Source organism: Eucalyptus grandis, chromosome 1 (assembly GCF_016545825.1).
Source record: "Eucalyptus grandis isolate ANBG69807.140 chromosome 1, ASM1654582v1, whole genome shotgun sequence".
Taxonomy (NCBI): Eukaryota; Viridiplantae; Streptophyta; class Magnoliopsida; order Myrtales; family Myrtaceae; genus Eucalyptus; species Eucalyptus grandis.
The window spans coordinates 4,522,437-4,535,443 of record NC_052612.1 but is presented as its reverse complement, the minus strand read 5'-3'; the positions used below and the strand labels follow the sequence as shown (position 1 = coordinate 4,535,443).

Sequence of the window (13,007 nt, the reverse complement as noted above, 5' to 3'; positions counted from 1 at the left end):
TTTTTTTTTTTTTGGGGAGGGGGGATAATCCTTACCTGTTAAAAGCAGAGATCTTGATCGCTTTCTTTTTGTGATTTTTCCAGTTTCTATGGAAGTAATTCCAGAACCACTTCTAATAGTTAGGGTTACGTGGATGAAAATTCTATCCAAAGTAAGTACTATAATAAATGTACGAATGGTGTCTGCAATTTTTATTTTGCGATTCAAGTTAATAACTCCGTGCATGACACCTAATTATTAGATTTTCTCTATCCCGCATTAATTTTATGATATTGGTGTCCATATGTCATCAGATTTCTTCAATGCTAATTAATAGAACGATAACGAGCAAACCTTGGAGTGATTTAACAGGATTGCAAGGTAGACCCGGATAACATACTAAGTATAAGTTCTTCCCAACTCTATCCATCGCAATTTTTTTTTCACTTTTCTTAAAATTAAATCATCATTATGTTAAGGTCGCCACTAACCTATTCTAGACTAGTTTGGATCCTAATAAGATACGAGAGATCGCTATAACTAGATATTCGAATAGAGATGTGCCTACACCATTGATACCTCTTTTCAATCTAGAAAAATATTTCCAAACATGAAATTTACCATAAATTAACTAATAGCGCCTCTCAAACATTTTCAAACAGGAAATGCCCATGAACTAGGAAAATGACCAAAATAACCTTTAGATCGAGAAATTGATTAATATGCGTTCTCAGACTTAACGGAAACGCCCCTAAACTCAGCTTTATGAGTGAAGTGACAATATTACTTGTACGTCGGACGTGAAATGCAATTCATCATTTTTTGGAAGGCTACTTGTTTGGCAAAAACAATTTCAGTTTCCTTCATTTTTCCTTGCACGCTACCTGATAACATTTTTAAAAATGTTCAAAGCATTTACATAGTTCTAATAGAGACGCTTCGAGACGCTTTGAGCGGATGTGAAGGAATTAAGCCTGTATGGGAAAATTTTTTATGGCAAACAAGAACCGGTCCTCGAAGACACAAAGAGTGTGCCAGAGACTCCTATGCATTATGTTTCAGAGAATGAGAACCAGCAGCAGGGTCAGCACGTAAACAGTATAAGGGGACAGGAAAATGCAGAAAAGATAACCCAGAAGGCAACCAGTTCAACAACACAGCAGCTAGCAATACAACTAATGGGAGAAAACAGCCCAAAAAAGAGAGGAAGCTGCTGTATTGATGAAGCATCAGCAATGGTCCTATATGAAGAACAGCAAAAGGAGGAAGAAAGAACATTGTTTGAGGCTGAAACAGGGGAGAACAGGCTGATCAGGCATAAATCGAAAGGCACTAAGCACCAATCTGCAAAAAAGGGCAAGCGTTTCTGCCCTTACGGTGCGCAAAGTTCCCGAACACTAGAGATTGACAGCACTCAGCTGATAGAGACCCCGATTGAGGAAATGAAGAAGGCATGTCAGTGGGCTTTGGTGGCTAGCCCTAATAAGCCACCAACAAAGCCATGAAACTATTAAGTTGGAATTGTCAGGTGTTGGGCACACACGACAATTCGAGCACCGAGAGTCCTAGTGACTCAAGAACGGCCCAGTGTTTTATTTTTAGTGGAGACTAAGAATCGGGAGCAGAAGGTACAACAGTTAAGGAGGAGGTTGAGGTTTCAGCATTGTTTTATAGTGAATCCAGAAGGAATTGCAGGGGGTATGGCTGTGTTTTGGGATGACCAAGTAGAGATATCAGTTGATTCATTCTCCAACAACTATATAAGTGTTCTCTGTCAAGTAATAGAAAACAGACACCAAATGCAAATTACCTTCGTACATGCTCCTAATGCTTTCCGAGAAAGAATACTACTATGGGAGGATCTACATAGAGCAAGCACCCACTACCACTTACCATGGCTTTCTTGGGAGACTTCAATGAAGTCTGTATCCTTTGGGAAAAAGTGGGCGGCAAACAAGCGGAAAACTATCGGATGACAGCCTTCAGGGAGTTTCTTGGGAAATGTTCATTAATGGATTTGGAATCCAAAGGCTGCGCTTTCACCTGGACTAACAACCGAACAGGAGATCAATTTGTTAAGGAAAGACTAGATAGAGGATTATGCACTCTCGAGTGGAGATTATCCTACCCAGATGCAGAAAGCACCGCACTACCAGCTATAGGGTCTGATCACAGCCCTATTCTAATATCTTTACAGACGAGGAGAGCAAAGAAAAGGAGAATATTTCGCTATGAAGCATTCTGGGCAGAAGATGAAGAAAGCATCCAGATAGTTAGAAAGGGATGGGCTGAAGGGGAATCTCACGGGCTAAACATAGCTCAAAATCTGCAGAAGGTGGCAAAACAATTGGCACAAAGTGGAGTAAAAATAGATTTCAGAATGCCAAACGGAGAATAGATGAGCTGAAAAGTGAATTACAAAGCCTCACAAAAAAAGTTTATAAAGAATGTGAGGCAGCAAAGAGAATAAATCAGGAGATTGAACAGCTATGGCGGCGAGAGGAGATGTATTGGGGGATGCGGTCAATGATAAGCTGGTTAAAATGGGGAGATAGAAATACAAAATTTTTCCATGCAACAACCATTCAGAGAAAAAACAGAAACAGAATTACCTTACTCAAGGATGCCAATGATGAGTGGGTGCAGGAAGATCAACCATTAAAAGAAATGACAGAAACTTTCTTCAAGAACCTATATTTGTCAATGGGGGCTTGCGACTTTCAACCTGTCATACAACAAATTCCAATCTTAATAGACGAAAGAATGAATCAAAGATTGGTGAAATCTGTCACAATAGAGGAGATAACAGAGGCAATGCAACAATTAGGAGCTAATAAGGCTCCAGGACCGGATGGGCTGAATGGGTTGTTCTACAGAAATCATTGGCCAGATCTAAGTCAGGGGATTTTCAGTGAAGTTCATAATTTCTTTGATGCGGGACACTTAAACCCAAACCTAAACAGAACCCTAATCACCCTCATTCCCAAAGTTAAAAACCCAGAAAAGTTAGAACAATTCCGACCTATTAGCCTATGCAATTTCATTTACAAAATCATCTCCAAAGTAATGACCAACGGACTGAAACCCTTACTACCCAGCATTATTGCCGAAGAACAAAGTGCCTTGTGGGGGGAAGACAAATCCAAGATAATATCTTGATTGTACAGGAGGTGCTACATAAGCTACGAACTCGGGAGAGGAAGAGCAAATTTCAAGCTGTCCTTAAGCTAGATATGCAAAAAGCATACGACCGAATTGAATGAGACTTCCTACAAGCAAGCTTAAAGAAAATGGGGTTTTGTGACCACTGGGTTAAATGGGTGATGCAATGCGTATCTACAGTGTCGTTTAGCATAAACTTCAACGGGGAATCCCTCCCTTATTTCAAGCCAACAAGAGGACTACGACAAGGTGACCCGCTTTCCCCATATCTATTCATTCTAGTGGCCAATGTTCTGTCCCTCCTGATGAAACAAGCAATTTCAAATGGCACCCTACAAGGAATACAGCTAAACAGTTGCTGCCCAATACTCTCACACCTATTATTCGCGGATGATTCGATATTTTTCCTTCACGGTACAGTTGTGGAATGTCAAAATTTGGCAGCCATCCTACACCAATACTGTTTTGCCACAGGGCAGGCCATTAATCTCAACAAATCGTATCCACTTCAACAAAAGCTGTCCCACGAATTTGAGAAGGAACATGGCGGAGATGCTAAGAGTTAAAGAAATAGACAAAACGGGGAAGTATTTAGGGATCCCCTCATATTGGGGAGGTTCAAAAAAAGATGTATTTGCATGGATTCTAGCAAGAGTAAGCATGAAGTTAGAGAGTTGGAAAGAAAACTTGCTGTCACAACCAGGAAAGGAGATATTGATCAAGTCCGTAGTGCAGGCTATCCCACAATATGCTATGTCCATCTTTAAACTTCCAGTCTCAATTTGTAAAGCCATCAAGAAGAAAATAGGAAACTTTTGGTGGCGGAGTGGAAACAAAGCTGCTGGAATTCATTGGAAAAAATGGGAGCATCTAAAACTCAGAAAAGAAGAAGGTGGGCTCGGATTTAAAGATCTTTTATCCTTCAATAAGGCGATGTTGAGCAAGCAAGCTTGGAGGATATCCCAGCAACCTTCCTCACTCCTAAGTCAACTACTAAAGGACTATACTACCCACAAGGTGACTTTTGGAACGCTGGAAAAGGATCTAGACCGTCGTGGGGATGGCAAAGTATCGTCGTGGGAAGAGATTTGATAGCTCCTCAAGTGATGTGGGCCGTGGGCAATGGACAGACTATATCAATTCGAGGAGATAAATGGTTGAAAAGCGGAATTATTGGGGGGCCAGCAACAAGAAACGAACCAGAAAAGTGGCTTTAATCCCAAAGAACGGGAGGGGAAATGGGATGTGGAAAAACTACGGTCTTTGTTCGATGATAACGAGTTAAGGAAATCCTAGAAACCCCTATAGGATTACCGTCTACAGCGAACAAGATGATATGGACGAGCAACAAAATAGGGGACTATTCGGTGAAAAGCGGGTATATCTACTACAGAAATCAAATAGCAAACACAACAAATACAGCAGCATCCTCCTCTCATCAAACAAAGCCGGATCTCTAGAATCTCATTTGGAAATCAAAGTCTCTACCTAGAGTAAAACAATTTATATGGAATGCATGTCAGAATGCTATTCCAACTGTGGAAAACCTACACAGGACGCGAATTGTACCTGATCCTTCATGCCCAATTTGCAAAAAAGAAGTTGAAACAACTGAACATGCGCTACTGCTCTGCCCCTGGACCATTGAGTTATGGCGAATGAGCCCCCTGCATCTCCAAATTTCCAGAATTGGGCATCTCCAAATTTCCAGAATTGGGTTAACACAAATAGATGAATGGCTATATTCAAATAGAGAAAACCCAAGTAAAGGCCAAGATTTCAACCTAATTGCCACGGTGTTGTGGTGCATTTGGAAGGATAGAAACCGATTTGTGTTTGAACATCATCCCCTGTCTCCGTATCAGACCCTGTCCAAAGCGATAGCTCTACATGAGAACTACAAGAGCTGCAACAGCAAACCAACAACAGAAAAAGAAAACAATACCCATAAGCACAGATGGATTCCACCGCCACCAAACACACTAAGAATCAATATAGATGCGTCTTTTGTCGGAGAAGGAGTCGATAAATCAGATCTGGAGAGGAGTCATGAGATCGGGTACAGAGCAAGTCAAGCTGTGGTGGAGAACAGAGAAGACATCCGTGGAGATGGAACAGCCGACACACCATCGGAGAGTCACAGAGAAACGGAACAGCAAAGAAGCACACTAGCTTCAGAGGAGTGGTGCGCAGGGCCTTCAAATGGAAGATCCGGAAGAAGAGCAGGGCTGGAGAAAACACGAGAAGTGGTCACACAACCTCCCGGCGAACGATCCCCAGGGACCATGAACAGCCTTGAATTAGAAGCTTACCACAGCGAGGAAGACATAATACCATCAGATCTGGCGGCTTCTAGACAAGTAGAAACCATAATGAGATGGAAAAAACCAGCGCTTGGGGCAAACAGAGGAGAGACCACGTACAAGGCAGGAGGGGAAGGGGCCGAGAACATAGTCTCCGATCAAGCTATTGAACCGGAGGAGAGAAGGGACATGGGAAAAAATCGGCTCATCCAAGCCCACGAGGAAGATTCAGGCGGGATCGTGAACCGAGATGAATTCAGCACCTCCCCTGTCGGCCGCGTAGTCTCTGGTCAAGCTGTTGAACCGGAGGAGAGAAGGGACACGGGCAAGAATCGGCTCATCCAAGTCTACGAGGGAGATCCAGGCGGGACCGTGAACCAAAAAGATTTCAGCACCTCCTCTGTCGGCCATGAGCGACAACCACCGATTCTGGAGTTGCAGAGACAAAACATACCAGTTCTTCGGGCAAACAGGGGACAGATCGGGTATAGGAGTGCCATCACCTGCATATGCCGCGACTCACGGGGAAGCCTCGTCGATGGATTTTCGAAAGAAATCGCAGCCTCTTCAGCAGAACAAGTCGAAGCTGAAGCTCTCATGGAAACCCTAGAATACCTCTCAAGCAGATCGACCGAAGCTATGCAAGTACATTCTGACTCCCTGCTGCTCGTGCAAGCGGTTCAGCAAAAGACAAAACCAAGTTGGGAAGTGGCAGGGCTGGTGGATCGGATCCGTGATCAAATGGAAAAATTTTCGGGCCTCACTTTGGCCCACTGTAGCAGAGAAGCAAACAGGCCTGCAGACTGGGTTGTAAGAGCCCATCGGCAACAATTCCTCCCCCGTAACTGGGTAACAAACCTCCCGATAGCCTTACTAGATTTACTTACTGCTGATGTTTCTAATGTATTAGCGTCGAACTTGTCCAAGTAAATGAAAGTAGATGCATTTCCGATCAAAAAAAAAAAAAACTGTAGCTGCCTAAGATTTATCAGTCATCGCCTGTGGAAAACGTTTTAATTGATTAAATTGCTGCAACCACAAGATTTTTGTCAACGAACGGCTAATTTGATATAAGATACAAGTGACTGGATGACAGTAAACCTCTTTGATGAACGAAATATTGACATGACAGCAGGTGATACATAAATTGCACTACCTTACGGAACACACATGGTGGCGGTACATTCCGACGTTACGACACCCTCTCGCGCAAGACAGTTGATCATATATCCCAACTCTTCTTTATTAAAATATTTAAATAATAAATCACGTCTCCATCTAATAACTTAAGCTTTTAAAATAATTGACGGTAGCCCACAAAATCTCATATGGTATCGAAGCGAGAGGTCTTAAGTTCAAAACTTTCTAGGCCCCATTTATCTCTTCAATTAAATTTTCATATTTAGTATTAGACAAAAAAAACAAATTAAACATGAGGGGGAGTGTTATAATATTTAAATAATAAATCATACATCTATCTATAATTATGCTTTTAAAATAGTAGGTAGTAATACCACAAAATCTCTCATTCTTAACACGGAACATCAACACTAATGAGTTAATGTCATCTCGTGGCACTTGGAGCATGAACTGAACTTTCATCTTCACAAGTGGGAAGTCAAGTTGTGGCGAGAATGAGCAAGAATGTTACCTCAATTTCGACTTTTAATTACGTAACCTTGTGGAAAATTGATCCTTTATGGTTTCTAGCTTTGCCATGGTGAACTGAAAAAATTTATTTAGGGTCTAAGATTTTAATCATGTAAAGGAAGCTTTAACATTGCACCTTAGGAGAAATCAATTAACTGGTTGTATAATAAAAATTGAATGATCTAGTTGTTGATAAAAACCAGATACTTAGAATGGAAATGAGAGTGAAGCTGAGCTCTTTGGTAACAACCGAAAGATATTAGTAATGATTGAAATTGCACCAGTTAAAATCAAATTAGAAGAGTTGTGTTTCCCCTATTCTATCATCTTCCTCTTAATTGCCTTTGTCATATCTATTATGATCATTTATTCTATCTTATTCTGATCCGACAACGCTTCTCTGCTTCGCTTCGATATCTTGATGCAATCTTCCTCCGTTGAGCAATATCCATGGCATTCGCGCAGGCCATTTATTAATTAATTAGCATGGCAATTACATGGAAGCATAAATCATGAAATTAAACATAATACTATATCTTGCAATAATTTTTCTATAGCTATCATACTATAGCTTCCATCACAATGTACTACAAATATTAGCATCATTATATACGTAAACATACACGAAATATTAGTTATTGAATCAACAGTGACATACTGAATTGCAAATTCGTTTAGAAGTTAGACAAATTGGTCCATTCCCCCAAGGGTTCATAGTGCATGCCCCATTCAGGTATATATAGACAGCCGAAATGAGCCATTAATAGCCAGACAAAGGTTAGAAGCTCTCCACCTTTGCTTAGCACCTTCACATGTGCCTCTCCCCTTATATGACTTGCTGCATATGACAGCATCTCAACCCACACTCCGCTCATCACCCTCCACTTCAAATCCTGGAGGCTACCCAACTTTAGGGCCAAAATCCCCGGTCCACGGAGCGGGGATGTCGGTTCGAAAATACCTGACAATATCTTGCACAGCCCCTTCACATCCTTGGTCGCACCGTCAGCATGGCCCCATAGCTCGCGCACCGTCTCCGCTGATGTCATTTGGGCAATCCCCTCCACAGCAAACGTCACATTGGGCTGATTAAGGCAAAGATACATCATGTAGTCGGAGAGGATCTTACTGAATTCCCTTTCATCGTTTTCGCCTGTGGATTTTTCATTGTTGTACCACATTTCGGTAGCAAGATGCCACATTATTATACTAGCGTCGTAATTAACCTCGGTGACATACAATAAAAGATGGCCACATTCAATCCCCACCGGCTCACTTTCGAGAAATAGGTTACCTCGGGCCTCAAATATTTCCCTCACCTCTGCCAGATCATTTGCATTCTCGGATTTGCGTTTGAGCTCATTAAAGATATAAATCCATAGTTTCTTAATAAAGGGATTCTTTGACACGTACTTCGTATTCGCAATCATTAGTCTTTCCCTTGGACCACGGCCTCTTATAATCTCACCAGCTTCTTGGAGACAAGAGATGATCTTTTTAGCCACACAAAATGGAAAATTGCAGATATTAGAAAAAGTGGTGATGCCCCAAGGACGATCATGCTTATACATCATTGTCGGACTCTCCTTCAAAGTCTCGGAAAAAAGGTTGCAAGCAGAGATAGATTCCGACCACCTTCGAAATATTAATGGTGTATCTAAGACCGTGTAAATAACATTGCTATTATTCTCCGCTTCACCTACAACGAAGCGGGGCTCCCTCAGCTCATCCGTGGTAGATACCAACTTGTGGAGAAATGAATCTAGTTTAGATGATCCTGTGGTATACCACTTGATTCCAGCAACAGTCCAATCAGAGAAAATAAGCATGAACAGAGCTATCACATCAAGAGCAATTCCTCCAAAAAGAAGGGAATAAGTAATTTCTACATCAAGTTCAAAGAGCCCATCCTTCTGCAAGCGATTGAATAAAACAAAAGCCAACACAATGCTAGTGAAGTTTATGAAGCGGAAAATGTAGCTCCACCTGGAATGTATTGCCAAAGCTTTTGTATAAAGCACCTCGTACATGAAATTGAGTTCAATTGATATCACCCTTAATGCATCTATTGCGGAAACTTTGCAAAAATACTCTCGGCTCATTTTGCGTTCCTCACGTTTGAATATAAGGTTCCCAATGAAGACATTAAAGATTTGAAAAAAATAGTAAGCATGCTTCACCATGGTACTCTCAAGAAGCTTTGCTTCTTCTCCATCAGAGTATCCATCCCTTGGAGCATTGACTTCTTCAATTAATTTGTCGTTTGCACCTTGTGAGATTATCGTTTTTCCAAGCCGGAGGCCTGAGAGCATTGATTCCCTAAGCCTTGGGAGGCTCGAGAGATTAAGTGCTCGTAACCTCTCCGCATTTTTGTGACCCCAGCAAGAAACACCAACATCGTGGGGATCACCTGTGACTTGTTGATGGGAAATATCTGCACAAACACATAGATAGCAGCACCAACTTGGAATATGAGACTGAGCATATGTCGTTGCCAAAGTGAGCTGTCCTCTAGAGAGAAGGCAGTGATGGTGTCTGGACCACCAAGATGTAGCAAGAGAAATGAGGCCCAAAATGCTTGAAGTGCTCCATCGACGTCAGTTGCACTAGCAGACGAATTACCTTGGTTGTGAGAGATGAGCCCGATCCCAAATGCAGCTACCCAGTCAGCCATCAAATAGGCCAACCACAAGAGGAAAACAATGCGGTCGTTCGCTATTTTTTTTCTAATGGGTGCAAATAAAATGAGAAATACTTGAAGCGAGAGGCTTAGTATGACAAAACCTCGGATATTCCACTTTTTCCAAAGATCTAAAATGGAGCCAAATGCCATGTTTTTTCTTAGTTTGGATTTTATCTCTCCTCTCTAATATAATTTTGGGTACAACAAATCTATAGGAGGGATAATGGGGAATATATATATACATGTTGAGATAGTTCCTTACTTGTTTGTCAATAGATGGAATCTATTCTTTTCTTCTTCTTTTTTTGGACGAAAGATGGAATCTATTCAAGAACCCAAGAAAGTAAGGGATCTCGTACATTAAATGGCAAGAAAAGAAAAAAGTATCCCATCTATGGATGATGCTTATTGCTTTATGTTGAATTGACATTTTATTGTCAAATTAGTCTCGTCTCAATTCTACTTGCACTTTGATATGTGACTACCTGAATTTTGAACTACAAAACTTCATTATCCATGATTAACTTTGGGAAATGTTTGACGATACCACATCTAACCAGACACGTTATATTTTTTATGAATAAGATTCTATTTAAGGAGTCGAATGAGTGTGAAGATAGGATAAGTAGGTTATCCTCCATATCAGGAAAACCAAAAGAACAGTTAGCAGCCACTTTTCTCGTTAAGCAAGCAAACCTTTTTCCCCAGGAAGTTCATGGGTTTGCATTGGGCCTGCTAAATATCTTCTCCATCAAGTCTGGTTTTCAAATTTATATCATCCGCTTGTGCATTTCTTTTGCATGACCATTTGCTTCGAACTCTTCTACACATTCGACATCATTTCACTGCGTAACTCTTAGAAATATACTTTTTATACTCGCTAGTCTGCATCATTCATACATATTCGACTCGTTTATTGATCGTGTTATGTCTTTAAAAGCCAAACGCGACACTTTTGTGAATTGATTTGTGCAACACAATACTTTTAAGAGATAAACCCTAATAAAAGGATGTTTAAATGTGCAGTAGTGTGTCTAAATGTATCTAATCAGATCACGTCAACCCATAATATTTATCGTTTCTAAACATGTCATAATTAGACTAAAGAGGTCAATTAGTAAAGGATGAGTAATAATTTATGTATAAAAATATTAACCGTCAAAACTCAATCACAATCATGCTTCCTTTTCACGTCATGTTACCGAGTTGTGTAAAAAATTAGCCACCCCACCGGGGAGATGCTTCGATCCCTGACCTGACTCTTTTTCTTTAATTTGGACCCAGTTACTTTTTGTCTTTTTCCGTCTTTTTTTTTTTTTTTAACTTAGTCCCATTTATGTTCTTTCTTTTCCCCTTTTTCTTTCACGGTCCCCAGGCAGTATCCTTAACTTGCACGAAATTACGTGATTCGTGAGTCACGTTAAATATTTTTGAAAATTATGCGATTGGGGTCCTATAATTGACGCGCAGCCCTTGTCTCTTTGTTCGAAGTTCACCGATCATAGAAAATAAAATTATAGAACATTTAAATTAATAGCTTATTCAACTGTACTTCACAGCATTTACCATTTCCGTTCCAAAGTCTGAAATCGAGTAGGCGTTTCAAGCTTCGAAAGATGATGGAAAATTGGCGACGTTCTAGTATGTTTTTGTAGATATCAGATGTTTAATATTAAAAATTCTTAAGTTGCAAGAGTCGCAAGAGAATGAACATGCAAAAATACGAAGATTGATACCACAAAAAATCTCAAATTATACTAACTGTGACACAAATATCCCGAAATTCTTTTTGCATCGATAAAAATTCTAAACTTGTCCATTGTAACAGATACTCCAAACTTTGGTTTTGTCATAAAAAACTTCGAACTTATATAAGTGTGATAAATATACACTGGATGAAATTAAAATAGAGGATATATATATATATATATGTTACACATGTATAAGTTATAGTTTTTTTTTTTGTGATAAAAACAAAGTTGGCCATATTTACGTCACAATAAACAAGTTTAGGATTTTTGTGATACAAAAAAAAATGAGATATTTATATCACCATTGATATAATTTGAATTTTTTTATGATATTAAGAAAAGTCATTTTCTTCCCCGTACCTTAACTTGAGATCATTTTAGACAAACGAAACAAAGGATGAAGTAAATTCTCCATACCTGTTGTGACATCCCGATTTTCCAATTTTGGTTTCAATTAAATAAGTCGGGCATTTCATCTTCGCGTCTATAGCTTTCTTCCTGAGGTTGGCGCTCACGAGATAACTAGTCATCGGGTGAAGCAGTTAAGGAATCTAAACGCTTGATAGACTTGGAATTCGACAGAAGGCGAGCTGGCTCGACCGTCTAATGTCTGCAAGGATCATTACGGCCTGGACCCGATTAGAGACCGGAGATAGGTCGATTCAACGAGAACCATGTAATTTAGTGTGGGTGATTCCACCTAATTGCACAATTCTTGTTGATCGGCACTAGGCCGATTTCTCTGTCGTTTTGGTACCACTGTCCGTATTTGAAACCTTGAGATTTCTACGACAACCAAGAGTCGTCGTGTGTCGAAGATGCACTTTGTGGCTTGAAAAAAAAATCAACCACGAGTCAATTGCACAAAAAATTCTTAAAAGCTACCCTAGGTAGATTAGGATGCGCTAAAGTCGCTAGATTGAATTTAGTGAAATTGAATCCGATTACGAAATTGGAAGTTCTGTCAAGTCACAATTCATTTTAGGAATGTTGACTCATCTCAAGAAGATTTTTCTACAAACCGAGATTTTGGCAGAAAAAGAAAGTAAAGGCTGTTTTTGTTCGGGATTGTTAGAGGCCATTTTTAATCGAATCTTCGGGATGCAAGTTGGATCATTTGATGGGGAAATGTCGAGAAGGCCAAGGACACATGGGTTAATTTAATTGAGTTTGATTGAATGGAATTGATTGAGAATTGATTAAATTAAGTGTACAAGAATTGGACCCCGGCGGAAAATGAAAAATGCAACCATTGGAAGAGGTTGTGGAGAATTGGGTGAGTGGATTGTGAGGTCATCTTAGGTCATGGTGGGCCATGTGTGAGGATTAAAGAAAAAGAAAAGAAAATGAAAGAAAGTGGTCCCATCTTCCTTCTCTCTCCTCTCCCTCTCTCTTCCGTTGCCTCTCTCCTCCCTCTCCCTACCGTGCGACTGGTTTTGCTTCTCTCCATCTTCTTCATTTTGAAAGCCCAGCAACCGA

General features: G+C 40.3%; 1 protein-coding gene across 1 annotated transcript; it reads right to left on the bottom strand.

Annotated features, from left to right (window-relative positions):
* Positions 1–7,768: 7,768 nt before the first annotated feature.
* On the bottom strand, positions 7,769–9,768 carry LOC104431034. Its single transcript, XM_039311354.1, has 2 exons — positions 9,717–9,768; positions 7,769–9,528 (listed from the first exon to the last, which is right to left on the bottom strand). Exons 1-2 carry the CDS (start codon positions 9,766–9,768, stop codon positions 7,769–7,771), a joined length of 1,812 nt encoding a protein of 603 aa, XP_039167288.1.
* Positions 9,769–13,007: the final 3,239 nt, after the last annotated feature.

Coding starts and splice junctions, on each gene's coding strand:
- LOC104431034 (XM_039311354.1), bottom strand. CDS start 9,768: ATGGCTGACTGGGTAGCTGCATTTGGGATCGGGCTCATCTCTCACAAC. Junction 9,529..9,716: donor GCTCATCTCTCACAACCAAG/GTAATTCGTCTG, acceptor GTGTTTGTGCAG/ATATTTCCCATCAACAAGTC.